Source organism: Anthonomus grandis, chromosome 9 (genome assembly GCF_022605725.1).
Source record: "Anthonomus grandis grandis chromosome 9, icAntGran1.3, whole genome shotgun sequence".
Taxonomy (NCBI): domain Eukaryota; kingdom Metazoa; phylum Arthropoda; class Insecta; order Coleoptera; family Curculionidae; genus Anthonomus; species Anthonomus grandis.
Genome location: NC_065554.1, coordinates 20361579 through 20381977, shown reverse-complemented (window position 1 = coordinate 20381977; position 20399 = coordinate 20361579). Strand labels below are relative to the sequence as shown.

The following is a 20399-nucleotide window of genomic DNA, read 5'->3' as shown; positions in this document are numbered from 1 at the left end:
GCTCGTCAATAATAATTCCGAAGTTATGATTACCTTTTTGATTGGCATAAAGGATAAACATATCTTTCAAGTAATTACAAAAATTCAAAGAAAAAAACTTTCGAAGCAAGTTACCGCATCAGGATATATATTCTCTCGATCGACTATAGGAGAAATAAACTGCGGAAATTTTGGATGTAAACCGCGATTTTCCCAGTCCCTTTCAAGTTTTCGTCTCGCTTCTGGAAGTCGTGCCAGAGGAATATCGTCTTCACTATCTCATCCTTGATCCTGAGTAGTATTTTCTTTTAACTCATCACCTATAGACACAGCACCAGTTGGTCTAAAAATCCTTGCACTGGCTTCAGCTGCTAACTGGCGTCCACTTAAATGGTCAACATCTGTAGCTGGCGCTTCATCATCATCTGAATCTAACCCGTCAGCTGGGGGAGTGATAAAAATATCTGCAGCCCAAAACTCTTCATTTTCAACTAACTGCGTTAACTGTTCTGTAGTGTAAAACCTGTAAACAAAGTTAAGCTATACGGTGTCATCCAAACCCAGTGTTCAATTTTTGGAACATCAAAAAGTGGAGGGGTGGGGTAAGACAACTATATTATTTATTTCGTTGTAATACCTCACATATTGTTCAGAACAACCAAACAAATAATGGTAATATATTTTAAGTGCAAATCTAACAAAAGGATGAATGTAAATACTTTACTTGGCCATTTTATATGCACTGGTACACAAAATAATTATATGACGGCGCGACGCTTAAAAAGATGTTCTATGATCTTACAAATACGCGTTGTCGTGTCCAAAATCATACTAAATCGAAGTGGACAAGTGGACACCTCAGGCGATATCTTGGTTTCAGATGATGATACAATTATGGAACACTGGGCAAAAACATGTTAAATTAACCAAATTTGGATTTAATTTATAGAGACTATACAACAGTTGTCCAGGAACTGACTTCTGTGATATGTCTTTAGTGCAAGACTATTCACTTAATGTTTTCAAATTTTATGAACTATTTTCTATCATATACGTCTCAATAATACTGGACGAAGCACCCCTTAATTTAATTTTATACTATTCATCTAAAAGAATATATATGTAGTGTATGTGCTTACTACATCAAAAGCTTTTTTTAAGTCGAAACATATTCTGTAAAATCAAAGTATACTACTGTTTATTAATGAAACTGATCAGTCAGTAGATGGGTAATAACAATCATCAATAATCTGCTTTTTAAAGATCTTATAGAATACACCTACCACTGAAATAGGCCTATAATTGCTTATGTATTTTTATCATCTAACTTAAAAATGTGGAGCAAATTTGCTAATTTTTTAATTCTTGTAAAAAAAATGCCTATAAGTTTATTGATTAATTATAATATAATAGTAAGACAAAAAAAATGTTATCTCCAAGAATGTGTACATTCCTTGTCATATCCAGGTGTTAGTTTAGTGTTAGTTTCTTTATGACTTCTAATAGCTCTTCTGCATTAGTTATTGTTAAGACAACAGAACTGTTATTATACACTTCTTCAAAGGAAAACTTTACAAAACTTTAAGAATAGACTTAATTAATAAAAATTATTATTTAAATTGTCAGGTTGAAAGTAACGATTTTTTAAAGGACAAATTTTATTATTTATTTGGTTTTTAATGTTTTTAAACTTAGAAGCTGACATCAAGTTTTTAGATTATTTAAAATTTTTTTTGTATATTCTTTTTGTTATTTTTTTCGTGTAATTTGTATATTTGTAAATTCTTTTTTTAATAGGCTAAAGAACTTAATTTTTTTCCAGGTATTATTTATACCAATTCTTATTTTTTTCATATACTTAGAGTTATTTTCACACTATATAATTAAATCCATTAATTATCAAAAAGATGTTACACTAATGCTTCCAAATGTTTGCCTAAATAGATTTACAAATTTATGGCCAATCAATCGATTTGCCGTCATAACCTACTTTTGGTTTACGAAATTGCACAAAGGTTTGATATCTTTATGTCTAGCAATATTAATTTGTGATCAGAAATTGCAATATCTTTAACATTAGCCTTACAATTTAAATTACTACTATAGTGGCTAAGAACCTGGCCTATAGGAGAATTTATTAAGCTGGTTACTCAACTTACACATTTCTCGCTAATTGAACTAATAATTCTAAAGTTCTTTATTGCTATTACATTTTTATACTCATTAGTTACATACAAAACATCTAACAGATTAATGTTAATATCTCCAACAGTTAAATGTTATAGGGTTTATAGGGTAATTACGCATTGTAGATTCTAAATAATGAAAAAAATGGTAATTATTAAGAGAGTGAAGTTTATATACAATAGTGATTTTTAATTTTCTTTTATCTTAGCTAATACATATCCACTTTATTACCTCACCTTTGTTCGACTTTCCAATTATACAGAAATGCCAATCCTCATCATTTACAGTTTAACGTATATTTTCGGTGACGTAGGTAAATAAGAATTCTCTATGCTTCCATATATTTCATTTATCATATAATGCCTTATGCTCATCAAGAATATTTTTTTGCATAACTCAAATTCACTTTATAAAAGTAAAAAAAGGTACAACCTACGTAATAAATCTTTTACACTTTTCTGATCTAAAAGAATGCAGTATTTAAATATTAATAATAAGCATAAATCTTATCAATATTATTAGATCAAACTAAGATAAACAAGCCTAAATCATTTGCAAGCAACGTCACAGTACCAGTTTTTAAGTATTTGACTCCTTCATGGGATATTTCTGCAAAACCTATACTGAATGTCTTTTAGGAAATTAACCAAGATGCTCTATTTAGCCTGAATAAGCATAGATGTTTGTTGATTTTTCGCAAATGAACTTAACGTTTAACAATTTAATTTAATCTATATATGTAGCACATTTTTCTTGATTAATAAAATATATATTAATATAAATAACAACGATTTAACCCTTGTGGACTAAATAAAGTAAAACCACTATGAAGTATATATGGTCATATATCAAAAAATAATCGGCAAATAAAATAACCAGTATCTACTTGACCCAAATCGGAAAGTGCGCCTTCGAACCTCGATCCGTATATACATTTTCCGGGGCGATACAATTCCAAAACTGAAAATTTATCTACCGTAACGTGGGACTTTAGTTCGTATCTGCAACAATCCGAAACGGTTTTATCAATGAAAACTCGGCTTTAAATCACAATTGCGAACGTACCTTTAGGCTTTCGCGATTCGATTGTTATAACGCGTGAATTATCGAATATTTCATTTATAGTTGTTTTTTTTATAGTTTTGCAACTCGGAGTTAAAATAGGTGGAAATTGAGCTTTGTGGTTCACTTTTATTTTTTGACCGGGTAAAATGAGCGGAATTATTTATAGAGCGAACCAATAAGAGATTGTATAAATGTGGAATTTATAAATCGGACAAATCAAGAGCAGATATTAACTTTTAAATAAATTAAATAACATACTTTAAAATGTATTATATACATAATATAAATCGTGATTTATTTGTTGCTGCAAAGGATTTGGCAAATATATAAATTGAATTATTAAAATTATTTCAGCTATACGAAATTGATTCAAACACTGGGCAGGCATGGGATTTTATATTAATTGAAATATTGAGCGGGACTATTATGTCGGACAATTCATGTATCAATTTTAAATATTGTTTATTCGGAAGTTTGTAAACATATGCGAATTTAAATATGTGTTTTTATGATTTAATTATTAAATAATTATAATAAATATACTATATTGTTTATGCTTTTTGTACCAAAAACATTGATTGGACCTAATATTCGATAAAGTGCACTAATTTAAACAAATAAATCTGCTGTTTTCAATTAATTTTGTGAGTTTAGCCCTAAAAGCATAATGGATTATTATTTCGTTTAATTCGAATTTTTAACTATAATTATCTTACAAATTTCAAAATTAAACAAGACATTAAAAATATATATGCATGATTGTTAAAAATCAAAGTCAAGCTTTGACACTACTTTAATCAAAATACTACACTAATTTAATAAAAGTTATTTAAAGCAAAACATTGATCATTGACAAAAGGCTTATGTTATTATATTAGTTTTATTACCTTTTTTTTATTGTTAGCAAAAAGAGTTAAGAAAAATAAAAAAGAATGAATAGTATTCATTTTAGAGGCATTAAAATTATAGTTTAGGTTGATGAGTTATTACACACATATTTTTTGTCCAAAATATACATATTGTACACCCTTTTTCTAAAAAGACAAAGACTTCAATTTTTCTTAAATCTAAATACAACAGAGAACATTCTATTATCCTTGAAAAGAATATTAAAAGGATCACTTTTTCCGTCACTATATATTAATAACGTGAAACGTTTTTCTAGGACCTTTTAGTTGATACTCTGCTACGGCACCTCAATCCAAAATCCCATATACGAGATGCGATTGTATAAGAGAAATGTAGAGTAGCTTTAGGTGTTTTAGCGACTTGGAATTTCTTTGCTACTATGTATTTTTAAGCAACCGAAGTTAGGTAATTGACTTGTATATAAAGCAAAAGGCATGTATTTCGTTTTTTTCAAAAATCAATTTCGTTTGATTTGAAGCTAAGATTCTTTTTTTTTTCTACTTAGTTTTTTTTTATTACCGTAAGTTAATACAAGTATTTGCAGTATAGAGAATAGCAGTATAACCAGTAAAACGTGTTATTTTTTTTGGAGTCTTAAAATTTAATAATTGATTTGTATAAATACTAAACAATAAAGGCCCTAACACTATTTATTAAGCACTTTTTCTGTTTTGCTTACTACATCGTGAATTTCTACAATTTACATCTTATTTGCAAAGTAACTTTTCAAAAGATCTAAAAGTTTCCCTCTTAACCCATACTTCTACTCTTCCTTTTCCTTCTCTAAAATCATACTGGTTCTCAGAAACAGCATCAATTTTATTGAAAAGTTGAATAATTCGTTCTTATTTATATTACTATTTTAAATACGTTTTAAAGTACAAAAAGCAAACATACTGGCCTAAAATATATTACTTGGTCTTTTTCTCTCAAATTATATAAAAGTTTAATTTTTTTATATTTTAAAGCAGCCATATTAAAAATATATGTTTATTAAAAGAATTATGAGTTTTATTCCACTTTCGAATTTCATCCATTTCCACTAGTAAATACATTATGTTTCCGATACTTTCTCTTTTTTCAACTTGTGCATAACATAAAGGTATTTTATCGGCGAGTTCTTTCTAAAGTACAGTAATGTCTATTAAAATCATCATATGTATTTGTTTTGTGGAGAACTAGTTTGCTCTGTACAGTATTAATCTTACAAATTTTTGTTTTTCGACATATTGAGGCTACAGCCTTCCAATGTTTGGTCAACGAATTTTTATTTTATTTTATTTGCTTTTGTGTAACTTTTATGAAATGCCTAATATTATTTTTACAACTATTTAAATTCATTTGTTGGTCATTATTTGCAGAATTTTCAATGACAATATTTAATCAATGTTTCTCTTGTATTGACTTTTAATGTCATCCATATCTTTTTTTGTTTTTACCATTTAATTAAGTTTTTAATTGTAATTGTATTTTTAATTACGATATTAATATTTTTTTGAACAAACAAAGAGACAGCCTTCTTTTTGATATATTGGTATAGATAAAGCTATTGGATAATTATTCAAGATACTAATATTTTCAAAAACAAATATACTATAAAGAATGATGTTCTTTACAGATAAAAAAGTGATCAATTAATTTTTGTGTCTTTGGAACAACATTACAGTCAGAAAAAAAGTTTTGTTCTTTTTGCATAAAATATTTAACTAAATAAATAGTATTTTGAATTAGCATGTGGAAATTAATTAGTCTAGTATAACAAATAGCATTTATAACGTTTCGTAAATAAATGCAAATTATTTTATAAAACCACAATAGGCATTATAAGATGTACTTGCAGGTTAAAAGAGTAATTGGTTTAATCAGCACTGTTGTGAAAGGATTTTCTAAATATTTTGTTGTTCGTCTTTAATAACAATCTCTACCTAGAATTTAAATATTTTAAAAATCATTCGACTCACGATTTTCAAATATTAATTTAAAAATTAATTAATTAAGTTGAAATCTATTTTTGGTTACCAAAAATGGCAAAATTATTACAATTTTTCTATTTGTAGTTTTGGAATCCACTTTGAATAGGAATATTATTCTCAAAGGTTTTGTTCTAGTAATTTTATAGATTAGTTAGTTTTTTTTTTTAAATAAAAATAAATTAATCGAATAAAATACAAAATTGCTTTTATGTAGACAATTGCCAACCAGAAATCACAAAACTCACTTCACACACTGGAAAGATTTTCAATATTTGCCAAATTATAGTTTTTCTGTAATCGTAACTACTTCCAGAGGAATACCCTGTATAATGAAATTTTCATTTATTGATATTTTATAATCGATTTTTATTTATCAATATAATATAAATAATAGGTTAATTTAATAGTCTTTTAGATAATATTTAATTTTTAGTTAAATGTATGGGTTGTTTATTTTATGTTTATTACTTAAAGCGGTTGTACTGTTCCTTGTTTAATCGTAGTGTATTTGTATGACTCTATTTTTTATATTAGAAATTAATAATAAGTAAATCAATTTTAGTATATTTTTCTATAAAGTACAAATTGATTTCTAATCTGAACTTATTTACAACTCTAGTAGTTGAAAAATTAAACATATAAGTAAAATCGTATATATTAAGTTTTTTTCACCTATTTTACAATATTCTTACAAAGTATACTGCATATGCATTAAAGTTATGCATCTTTTATTCAAATGCTTCAAATAAATAATTAATCGTCACGTTCATAATTTTAGAGTAAATATTTTTACTTAACTTGTACCTTCAGTTTATATTATTGTTAACAATGAAAAATTTTATCTACCACCGTATGTAAACATTAAATATGACATTTATTTCATATTTAATTGATATATTGTCAAATTTATTAGTGCCATGAAATTAAATTTAATTTTATTATAGACGACAAAATTACACACGGCATACTACATATTACTTATTACTTACATATTACTTTTCATGGATCGTTCAATTAAAAACCAAACCATTAAAAAACAAAATATAGTAAAATAATACAAATAGCCCTGTTTTTTAAAAATTTACTTTTCCATTGCCTTGGCGTAGTTGTTGTGGATCAGTAGGCATGTAAAAGATCCCAGATTTAAATTTTCTTAATGAGTAATAAAATTTTTTTATATCTTGGGTCAAAACGAAAAATGTTACTTAACTTCCATGATGCTTACATTTGGGTAGCGAGGAGGAGCGGTAAAGATCTGATAAAATGTCTACAATTTCCTTAATGTTTGCAAACGCAAGCCACCAAGTAAATCAGGTCATGCTGAGAGGTAACGTAGGTAAGAAAAAAAAATTATTTAAAAGAATTCAGAGAAAAGGGTTTAGTTAGTTATTTATTATTTTTTTGTAATAATGTGTGTCAAGATACCGTTTGATGCAAATTACGAGACAGTCTTATCACTAACCAAAACTCTTGATTTTACTCCTATTTTTTTATTTTACGTGTTTCACTTGTGTTTCACACACAACGATTTTAGCATCTTCCGGAGAAGATTAAAACTCTTGAGTTAGCGAAGCACGTATCTGTAATCGTAATTTAAGGATTCCAACTATAGGAATACCGTTTGATGGATTATTTGGATTTAAGTCTAGAAGGCAGCATATTTTGGTCGCCTCTAGGAAAATCGAGAACGCAGCTTATCCAGTTGTTAGAGTCTAATATGTATAATAAGAAAACTAGAGGTGTCCAAGCCCATAGGAGAGGTTTATAACTTTTATATATTGATTAATATATTCATTTCTAAGTCTTATAAAAATGTCTACTATAATGGTATAGAAGCCGTAGAAGTTTTAGTTGCTAGTAACCGATCAGACGATTGCTTTTCACATTTTTAGTCGAATTTGTCAATAACCAATTCAATTTTATAGTTTGCACCATATTTGAGCTATATACAAATGCATAAAAAAGTTATTATATGCCATCCTATTAACAAGCGTATTAAAGGGCCTTATTGGAGTATTTTTTTGCATTTGTTGACATTGGACTTTATCACTTTTTTACGCACTAATGCATAAAGTAATTTGGTATTTTTAATTATTTTTTACAGTAGTAGAAAAAAATATGTAAGTTACATGAGTGTTCTTCCCTTTTGCAATTTACCCCATGTAAGGGTGTAGCCAAGTGAACATAAATACAGTTTAACAAACTTGTTACATAAATAAGTACTTTAAATTTTATATAAATAAAGCACTACATTTATAATAACCCCTCGTTACTTAATTAAACATTGACTAGATCCATTAAAGTTATGCATCTAATTCTGAAGGCAGGGGCTTTTTTATTAGCAATAATTTTGTTAAATGTTAAGTTATATGGGAAAAGTTGGCTTTAGCGAACAATAAGCGTAAATTTGTAACTTATATATGTATAATATTTTAAAAAATCGTTTAAATTAAATGCACTATTTACAAGTTACTGGTATACTATTAGACATTTACATATATCTTATAGAAAGTAGACAACCTATTTATAAAAGATATCTTACTTTTTTAGCTACATATTGTTTATTGAAAATGGTCAACTAAGGATCAAAGTTTAAATATTTCTAATATTGAAGGCAAGGCTCTTGGACTAAATTTTAACATAAATATAGCAAAATTTATCAAAATGATAGATTTGGGGCAAAAACGTAATTATTTGTAAAAGATATAGGTAATTGTGGTATTTGTCCTAATTTCCACAAGAATATTTTAAAACAATTTCTTATATTAATATTTCTGCTTGATAATTTACTTGCAGATTGTTTTCAAATTTCTATAGTGATTTTAGTAACTTTCGGTTTTCAGCCATTAATATATTAAAATAAATAAAATTTTAAAAACATGTTTCAAATCTGAATCCATGTGGTAATTTTGGCTTCCTATTTTCTAAAATACAATAATAGCAGCACATCTACTAAAATTATGCATTTTACTTCCATAAGCTACTGTGTTAATTATCTGCAAATATAAAAAAAAATGCTTTGTACTAAATACGTTTTATTTACAAAATTTCACATAACCTAATTATAACATCCATATAATGAAGAAAATAATTCAAATAATAAAAAAGTTCTTTTTTATTCCAGCTGGCACCAGAGAAGGCGCTACTCATGCCAAATTTCCAGTAATAGTTTTTATTCATGGAGAAAGCTACGAATGGAACTCTGGAAACCCTTATGACGGAACTGTGTTGGCCAGTTATGGGGGTGTTGTTGTAGTTACTATTAATTATAGGCTAGGAATTCTGGGTAAGTACTTTTTATTATCTATATACAGGTTGTCATGCGAAGTAAGGAACAAAATTTCACTACGCATTCTTTGGGTGAATTTGAGTCGAAAATCAAAGTATTTTTAAGGAATTTTTTCTTTTAAATAATAGTGCCATTTTGCCGAAAAATATTATAACAATAATTATTTCCAGTATAGCATTCTATGAACATCAAGTATATGAGTTTTTTGAATACTTCTTTAGTTTGTTATTTTGTTACAGTAGTAGCGTCAGTTTGACAGAATTTTTACAAATTATTGTCATGTTTGTTTTTACAAATGAAGAATACGCAGACATGCTGCTCATTTAATAATATTATTTTAATAATAACTATTATAGAAGTATATAATAGACTATTTGGAGCATTAAATCAACTGATAGCAACAGGATCAGTACCAAACGTCCATCTCTCATACGTCCATTAGTAGCTGCCCAAGACATAATGCTGGATAGTGAGGAACGGTTATTATTAACTAATGTTCGCAGAATATCACGTCGCACTGGTTCTCTCCGAATGACTCTATGCAGATCAATGCAATTTGGTTAATACCCTTGTGTCCATCGATGGAGGCTTTATTCACCCAAGACGGTGTCAATAATTTAAGGAATTCCCATTATTAGTAGTTTTAAAATCTCTTTGTAACATCGTTTTTCTGTTAATGTTTGGTGTGGTTTATTATATCTTAGTCAATTTTTATGTGTTCGAGGATCGTTTGACATCTTAAATTTATCTTCAGTTCTTACGAGAAGAACTTTCTTTATTTGAACCACACTTTTCCTGGATGTGGGACTGGACGCATAGGTGCAGTTTACTGGCCTCCTTGCTTACCGGATCTGAATCCTTTGGACTATTACCTGTAAAAACATATGAAGAGTTTAGTGTATGCAGATAAATCACATACAAGGTCTAAACTGCTTCATAAAAAAAGTAATAACCACCGTGTTATAAGGAAAACTATCAGCCACATCATTATAAGAACTAGACTCTGCTTACAAGTTAAAGGTGGACTTTTTGAACAATTATTGTAAACTGCAATATTCAGGATAGTATTTATTTTTTCTGTTTAATTAAATTAATTTTCAGCATTATTTTATTTTCCGGTAGAATAACACTATTAAATTAAAAAAAAAATACTATGCTCATTTAATTTTTTTTCAATTTAATAGTGCTAGTTAATTTTTGACTCAAATTTACCTAAAAAACACGTAGTGAAATTTTATCCCTCTTTGCGGGACATCCTGTATATACAACTGAAAATCTGTGACTATTTTCGCTTGTAACTTAGGAACCACAATACAGAATCACGTGAAAATTTGCAGAGCTATCAGTTTTTACCCTAGTAAAGTTGTAGCCATAGTTTTATTATCAAACTTGCCATAAATTTTGCAACTTCAGTTGAAAAAAAAATAAACAAAACAATACAGAACTGCTGATTCTGTGGCGCCCTCACTGCTATGTGCGAACTACCTAACTGAAAGCGGTAAAATGGAAATATTTATTATTTTCCATCTTTATCTCCCTTCGTGAAAGATGAACGAAGAGAGCGCAGATAGCATTACCGCCATAATTCAAACCTCAGCAGCCAAGCATTCAATTATTTTTTATTTATTTTAATTAAAATCATCCACTCTGTTTCAGAACATAATTATTATGTTCTGACTTCTGAGCCATAACGGCTGAATAAAAAATAATTGATATATTTTTAATTGCTCAGAACGAAGGCAGACTTTAATTAAAGTAATGCAATTTGATAGCATTTATATGGGGGAAATAATTAAACTAAATATAATTCTGAAATGTTTTATATCATATTGTCAGCATATTGTATACCTATAATATGTACCTATATTTTCTTAATTATTTTCATAATTTATAATGTAGACGGTAACAGTATCCTGCATATATATAAATACAATTAAAAAATCTGAAAGGGTTTAATTATCACACTACAATAATAATAACCCAAGAAATGTATACTAACACATAAAATAAAAAAGGTGTTGTGCTGAAGGGGTAAAATTATTTTTTTACGTATTGGTGAAGAATAGTTAAGGCCAACTGATTTTTATTCTTCTAATAATTATTAAAATATATAGTGTACCGTCAAATTTGTATGTGTATGAAAAATATATACACATGTGTTTCAAGATTTATGATTCATCTTTTAATTTTTTTTTATCAGTTATGATTAATTAGAAGAATAAAACAGAAAAATTAAAGTGAAACTAAAAATAGCAGGAGATAATCAGTACAGATAGCCCGAGTAAATTTTATTCTTGTAGTTAAATTAAGGAATAATAATAAAGGTATGTACTCGTAACTTTCAGAAAATTAAATTAATCAGACTATTTATGTTGGAGTTTTTTTAAATGTTTTTTTTTTATTTTTCTGTTTTACAAATCTCTTAATTTTTTCTTTTGCACCATCATGGAATACCTATTTTATTCACAGCCTTAGCAATTATATATCTATGTAGATATCTCTGTACCTAACATAAATCAAGATACTAAAATCTGTATTCTACAAAAGAACTTAAACTAACTAATTACTGTAACCATATTCATCCAAATCCTCTGGGTATTAAAGTACCTAAAATTCAAGTTCTCGTCCAAAATCTCATTTAATTAAAATTAATCAGCAACAGCAACTATTCAGCCATATTGAAAATGTCGAGGTCTGTCCCGTATTCATGTTGAAGAGGGATTGCACTATTATCATACTAAATTAAAATTTTAGACATACTAGAGAATCGGACATAATCTATACCATTTTAGTTTCATTCATTTAGAGAAAGATAAAAAAACGTTTTGTCTTGAGTGTTCTGATAATGAAATACATTTTGTATAGGGAATAATTAGTATTGTGGTGCCACCTAAGCTCACCTTTTATAAGGAAAGAGACGGACAACGAAATACAGTAGATAGATTGCCCTATGGTTGAAACCTTTGGTGTAATTCTCAAATTACGAGACAGTTTTATCAATAACCAAAACTCTTTATTTTAACTTCTCTCAAAGATGCAAAATCGTTAGCAAAACACGTGTTGAGAGTAAAAATAAAGATTTTTGGTTAGTGGTAAAACTGTCTCGTAACTTAATTTAATTACAGTACATAGATATTAAAAAGAAAGCAACAACAATAGGATAAAAATATATATCTAATAGCACGTTATCTTTAGTTGTCTCTGATCCTGGACTCTTTCCAAAGCAAATTATTTTTCTTGCCTTTTACTAAAAATCTTAGGTTTTCATCATCTTTTACTATGTGGCGGAGCCACAAGTTTAGGTTAGTATTAAACAAACTATGAAATAGTTTAAATTATTTTATTTGCTGCAATAAAATTATACAGAATTACGACTGTCCTTCTGGCTTTGAAATAGATTTTAAGTAACGGAAAATTTGCTCCCTTCTTACTGAATTAATAAATAAACGAAAGTTACAAGTTTAAATTAATCTAAATTTTTCTTTTTTACAAATTTTCTTCACTTTGCAACCACAAAACTTAAATAAATTCCACTAATTTCATCCCTCGTTGGAACCGTTCTGGCGTCGCACTTTAAATTAACTAAATTTTAAGTCAATTCCCGAATCCGTCTGCAACAGGAAATTCCCGAAAATCCAACTTCCAAAATCGGAAATAAGTCCCTGGTTCGTGCCCCCCAACTCACCCCGTATACCGACGCCGCCGTCCGTTGGCGTCGGAGCTACACGAGTTATTAATTCCCCCGCGGGTTTCGAAATTTAAGAGAAGTTAAATTAAAGTGAAATGATGAACGGTAGCGGCGGTACCCTTTTTCCGCCCTTTGTGAGGAGGAATTTAATATATTACCATACTGGGACAAAAGTATAAAAGGTTTCCTTTTGGTTTTGCGTGTCGCCCGCTCGAAAGCAGCTCGTGTGTTATAACGTCATTTATTTTATTATTTTTGATGTGAACGGAGGGCGGTTCCGGGGAAGTTTTAACGATCTGATGTTGACACACCGGAAAAAGGTTAATTTTATTAGTTAACCTTAACTTTTTTCTGTTTTAATTTTAATTATGTGCTAAACCTAATTCAGAAGAAAATTTTTAATAGGCTTGTAATCTAATTGAATCTAATACATTTATGGATTGATTACAGCATGCTTCCGACAAATTTAATCATGAAATTTTATTATCAATTCTGGAGTTTGAAGTATTTTCTAATAAAGCAGTAGAAATTATGAAAAGCTTTATCACTGATAAGAAGCAGAGTGCAAAATAAGTTTTTTAGCACTTGGAATATCTCTATGAACCCCTACATATTTTATTTACTTTTCAACTATACAAGGTAGCAGAAGAGTATTTATAACTGGAAAAATATTATTGGAAAAAAATCTTATATTAAATAAATTTTGAAGATCTATGGGTACTTAATCATTTTCAGTTTGTTTCACTTATCTACGTTTATTAGTTTTTATAAAAATGAACGTTGTAGGACTAGCAGCTTCTGTATGAACCCCTACATATTTTATTTGCTTTTAAACAAAGGATCTGCGAATAAGGCAGCAGAAAAACGCATATAACTGGAAAACCTTTGAATTTTTTTTTAATCTTTTATTAAATGGCACAGTTGTTCTTAAAGTATTTTTGTAGACGATTTTACCCGTACCAATGTTATGCTCGACCCCTTGGTTCTAATTTGTTTAAAAAAGTGCTGTATATGATCAATTTAAGAGAAAATAATGCCCTTGGTAAATATAGCACGTTTTTGATTGGGTAATTTGCGGAGTTTTTGATATTTACATCCGTGCATTTTTTAAGATAAGAATCTTGTTTATTGCAAATTAAATAGCTTTCTAATTTTTACCGTAACATGTTTACCGTTTCCTACTAATTTGGTGTCGTTAAAAATCATTTTTGCATTATTTATGAATAAGGTCAGTACACGGTACATATGTAGCATATAACCGTTGCAAGAAATCATAATCGAAATGTAAAATATTTGCTGATCTTAAAAAGGAAAATAAATGAGTTGCGTCATCAAGTGCACTCGATTTCGTAATGTATGTAATTTGAATATTGTGTGATATTTAACATACTTAATGTCAGTAATCTGTTGGGACTAAAAGATTGAGTTTAGGTAAAATGTCTATATTAATCATATAAGGTAATTCACGATGAAAGAAACAGATTCATTTAAAATTTAGATATTTTTTCTTCTATTTTAGGGACACATTAATTAATATTGTCTCTTGCCCGTTTAATGAAATAAAAAATGTCTATACAAGATGCCCCAAGTAGGAATTATAGCACCGATAATAATTTTACAATTCTATGATATATTCTTAATCCTTTTTATATAGCAAACCATATGTCAGTTAATGGTTTGTCAAATATGACCTAACCGACTAACGAAACTATTCCAAGTCTGTAATCTATTTAACGCAACTCATGCTAATCTGTCCTAAAATTACTTGATCCACCGTTACCAAAATTAAATCAAAATTTGGGGAACACGGCCCTGTATGATCGTTTTAGGACTAGGCGCCTCTCTATATATAACCCCTAAATATTTTATTTACTTTTTAACTAGACAAGGCAGCAGAAAAACTCTTATAACTGGAAAATTCTTCTAGGAAAAAAATTTCATCTATAATAAAATTTGTAGCTTAATATTTTCTTAATATTATCATCTACAGTGTATTTTAGTCACCTACCTTTATTAGTTTTTATGAAGTAATCTTTTTAGGACCAGGAAATACTCTATGAACCCCTACATACTTTACTTGTTTTTCAATTAGACAAGGCAGTAAAAAAGCTCTTATAGCTGGATAATTCTTCTTGGAGAAAATTTCATGCTTGTTAGTATTTGTTACTCAATATTTGCTTAATCATCTACAGTTTATTTCACTTATCTACGTTTATTGGTTTTTATGAAAATGAGCTTTTTGGAACTAGGAGAAAACTTCTCTATGAACCCCTACATATTTTATTCACTTTTCAACTAGACAAGGCAGCAAAAAATTTTCTATAACTGGAACACTCTTATATATAATAATTTAATAAATAATAATTAATTAGTTTAATAAATAAATAATAATTTAATATTTAATAATTTAATCTTACATATTTAATTTACTTTTCAATTACACAAAACTACAGAAAAACTTAAGAGAGCAAAAACTTACAGCTGGAAAATTCTTCTTGGAAAAAAATTTCATCCCTAATAACATTTTTATCTCAATATTTATGTAATCATCTGTAGTTTGTTTCACCTATCTACGTTCATTGGTTTTCATAAAAATGAGCTTTTTAGAAGTATAAGCTCCTCTATGAAGCCCTACATATTTTACTTACTGTGCAACCAGATATAGAAGCAGAAATAATTTTATAACTGAAAAACACATTTACAAAAATTTAAAGCACAATATATATTTTATTTACTTAAATTTATATATATTTTCTTAAATTTATACAATTTGTTTTAGTCAGTTACATTTATTGGTTTCCATGAAAATGATGTTTTTAGGACCAGGAGGTTCTCTATAAACCCCTACATATTTTATTTAATTTTCAACTAGACAAGGCAGCAGAAAATCTTCTATTACTGAAAAACTCTCTAAGGAAAAAAACTTCATATTTAATTAAATTTGTACCTTAATATTTTTTTCATCCACAATTTGTTTTACTTATCTACATTTATTGGTTTTCATGAAAATAAGCTTTTTAGGACTAGGAGTTACTGTATGAACCCCTACATATTTTATTCAGTTTTTTTCGTAAAAAGTTAAATACATTGGTATTTTTTCCATTTAATCCCTCTAATCCTGAGTATGCCAACGTTTATTTAAACGAAAACCTTAAACTGCTGTATAACCAATCCAGTAGCATTATCTACAGCTAATTCCGAAGATATCTGCCACTATGTTATTCACTAAATTACTCTTTAAGACTAAACCCTCTTGATCGCATTTATTTTCACATTATTGTTGACCCAATATTATTGCAAAACATGATGGCATGTTGGTGTATACATGGATATTGACTTAAAATTTTCTCTCCATGTAATAAAAAAAATACAAAAAAGTTATATAATGCTTAATTTTTTTTTCCTAAAATTAAATTATTATTATTTTATTATTATTATAAAAAGTTTACCCTCTTATTTCTAAAATACTCACTAGATCATCTAAAACATATTTTTAGAGTACAGAATACATTACTACGTAAAAAGAAACATAATTTTCTAAAACATAATTGACTGAGATAAGGATATGAGCTTAAATATCATATTTAACATAACTTAATTTTCATACATTAACAATTTATTATAGAAAATCAATAATTTTTAAGCGAAATTGCTAGACAAGAAAGCTACTCTACTGAATCCCAGTTGTTCGGCTAAATTTTAATTACATTTAATTTTTTATTTAAATATTGCCTAACTTTCAGTTTAACGTTTCTTTGATCAAGAATTGTTAATTTAAGAGATAATAACTTTTATAGTTTAGTGGTTATAAAAATATATTAAAATTGAAACGTAGCATTCACGATTCATTATTATCCTACTAAAGCATCTGATTTCTATAGATTAATTATTGTATTAAGCATTAATGAAAATGAGAGATTTTATGAGTTTTAAATAAGAAGTTACATATGTGTAACTCTCTGAGTCTGTCTATCTTTAACTAGTTAGGTTCTCTCAAAATATGAAAAAAGTGATGATATTCATTTGAAGAAAGCGCGGATCCAAGTGCAGATTTTTAAAAAATCTAAAAACAAATATTAAAAATATCAGGCTTAAAAAATATCACTGTGTATTAACTAAAAATACAAACTGGTTTTTCCGTTCTGCTATTTCAAAATACTTATGTAGGACCTAAAGTTAAATATAAAAAAAATAACAAAAAGACTTACTGAAATGTAAATATAAAAAAATCTGTAAACTGTTCCACCTTTCCATAAAAATTAACCGGCCTTTAACAATCTACTTAAAATCGTTTCCTGCTTAAGAACAAAAACTCTTGGCAATAACCTATAAGTGCGTCACAAGATATTAAGCCCATTTCGGTCCAAAATCGATACCAATAAAACTCCAGGGGCAGCTTTTTTCCTTCTCTCCCTGACCCTCCTCGTCTGGGTTTCTGCTTGTTTTCTTTCTATTACGTCCGACCAAATTGAGTGCTATTTCGATTATTCGAAAGGAAGAGTTTTTTTCGCTCGCTTTTGGATAGGGATAAAACAATGTTAGTCGGGGCTTTGGACCTTTGGCAAAAAATGCAATTTCGTTTGTATAAGGCATTAACGTAACTTTATTAAAGAAAGAAAATTTAAAGGCTTCACCCTTTTACGCGTTCGTTTAACTATTTTTTAACTTTTGCAATAACGAGCGAGCATAGGCCTTGTAAGCGCTTGTAAGGGCTACAGTCTCATTGTCAGCGATCATTTTAGAGACTTTTTGAAACTCCTTTGTGAGCCGCTTAAATTCTTAGGTCGCTTTTTGTTTAGAAACAAAAGATGTTAGTTTACGGGGAAAAGAGGTTTTTGTTACTGGAAAATATAAAATAAAAGGGACGAAATATAAAAGCGGGATGAAATTAAGAAGGGACGTTTGAGAAGCGTTGTGTGTGGTTTCTCTATGTTGTATTTCCTCTCGATGTATAAGATAAATTTAGAACTAAGGTAATAGTGGGCGGTTGCCATGGGCACAATATTCCAGGAACTTTAGGCAATGAATACAATTTATTATAGTATATAGATGATTTTAGAAAATATTTTTAGACGTAGAAGTACAAGCAGCACTTGGAACACACAGGTAATAAGGATCAAGTATGATTTAAGCTCCTTTATAGAAATATTCTGGGATAATATTTTAAGTTCAAGAAATTATATATCTACACTCATATTAACTTTAAAAAAGGGAAAAACTGATTTTTTTGTTTCTCGATGAGGTACTCAAAACATAAAGAATAGTAAAATAGGAACAAGAACAAGAAGTAAAAAAGATTAATGCCTATTTTAGTCTTAGTTTTCTTAAGGAATGGTAAAAACGAATGTTTGTTTTTTGTATACAGATCTTGTTATCGTGACCTACGTATTACCCAAAATAATGGCAACACCGCTTGGTTGCGGCTTGCAGGCGGCGGAGTTTTTCGTTTTTATTTTTTGAACCGGGAGTCAGCAGATCTCACTTTGCTGTATTACTCCACGTTGCATTAATAATTTTTGAGCGTTATTTTCGTGTTTTTTTCACTATGGCTGTTTATACCCCTTCCGAAAGAGTTCAACTAATTAAATGGTTTTATGGAGGCAATTCGGCAGTACAATGTAGAGATTTGTTTTTAGTAACATTTGAGAATAGACCGATTCCTTGTGCAAAAACGTTTTAAATGTGGTTACAAATTTTGAGACATCTTTTTGTCTTCAAGATTGTAAAAAATGCCACACAAAACGTCAAGAACTACCTGTTGAAGTGGTCCAGGATATAGAACGGCGGGAAGAAATGATTTGCAGTACCCTAGAACTTGATTCGACATGGTCCACTATAAAATTATAGACGTGTTGAAGTGTATATACACACACACTTATAGAAGTGTTGAAGAAGAACTGGGAATGAGCAATAAAACTGTTGCTCGTATTTGGAAAAAATATGGGTGATGCTGGGTAATAAATAAGAAATATGGGTAATGTATGGGTAATCCCCTGCGGTTTATTTGAGCCTTTTATTTAAAAAATGATATGTAAGTTTGTTTATTAGAGTTTTATTTCTGATTTTCTATTATATTTTTATCAGAGTTGATATTTTATTTTTTATTAGAATAACGCTTTAATTTTCATTATGCAAAATACAGCATATTAAACATTTTAAGATTACAATTCTATGCGGGTTTTATACATTGCCATGTCTGTAAAACCCTCATTAGAATAAATATTTTAAAAATGCCTGGATTTTCGCGTAATATTTTGGGACATTTTATCGCCAAACGACGTAGCTCCCACGAAAGTTAGATGTTTACTAATCCCGTTCTCGAGCCGGCCGGGGCGGTGCTCTGTCGCAGGCACTCGTACACGCGCGACGTTGCAAAATTTTGCCTCTATGCGGTTTCCTATAAGTAACGAATGAAAACACGATTTGTATATGCCAACTGTAGGCAAAGACATAATTTCTGGATAATTCAGGTTAAAATAAAAATGAGAAAGTCAAAAATAAATCACACCCTCGGAAAAAACCATGTCATAATTTTAAACTATCTCAAGTTAAAAATGATGGTAATTATAATATTTATTTGAGATTTTAAAATACAGGGTGTCCGGAAACTAGATGCAATCCTTTAAGGGGGTGATAGCTGACTTAATTTCAAACATTTTAAGCTAAATATGTGTAGGTCGAAAATTGTTTACGCTTGTACCAGGAAGGTTATCCAGATCGGAGGTTACCAAACTTCAGGGTGTTTCAAAACACCTTTCGCCGTCTTACTGAAGTTGGCATTGGGAATAATCCGGCACGTGGAGTCAACCCTGACCATAATAATGTAGAGATTGAGGAGCAAATACTGAAAGCTTTTACCGCAGACCCTACTGCAAGCGTCAGAAAAGTAGCTGAAGACCTTGGCCTTTCTGGATGGAAGGTGTGGACGACCATGAAGAAAGATGGACAGTATCCCTTTCATGGTATTCGGGGGTGCAGGGCTTACAAGAAGAAGACCCTGCAAGACGAATTCAGTTCTGCCGCTTTTTATTGAACATAGACATCGAAGACCCGTTATTCTTAAGAAGTATCTTGTGGATAGACGAGTCCAATTTTTCCAAGGAGGGTATTACCAACTTCCACAACCTCCACGAATGGACTGCCAAACATGCAAATCTGCACTGGAAAAAACAAAAATTATTTCAGAACAGATTTTCGGTCAATGTGTGGGCCGGAGTAATAGGCAGGACTATTATTGGGCCACATTTTCTACCAGAGAATTTAAATGGTGCCAACTATTTAGATTTTCTACAAAATGATATCCCCGTTC

The 20399-nt window shown here is 29.2% G+C and overlaps 1 protein-coding gene across 2 annotated transcripts in view; it reads left to right on the top strand.

Moving 5' to 3' along the window:
- Positions 1 to 20399, top strand: part of LOC126740560 (neuroligin-4, Y-linked) — a 405662-nt gene that overhangs the window by 237175 nt on the left and 148088 nt on the right. Inside the window, exons 1-2 of one of the 2 annotated variants that reach the window (XM_050446646.1) lie at positions 7232 to 7449; positions 9238 to 9399. In XM_050446646.1, the coding sequence (XP_050302603.1) occupies positions 7377 to 7449; positions 9238 to 9399 (235 nt within the window). In that variant the 5' untranslated portion in view covers positions 7232 to 7376. Of the gene's footprint in view, positions 1 to 7231; positions 7450 to 9237; positions 9400 to 20399 lie in introns of those variants that run through there. The other variant, XM_050446645.1, reaches the window with a different exon arrangement.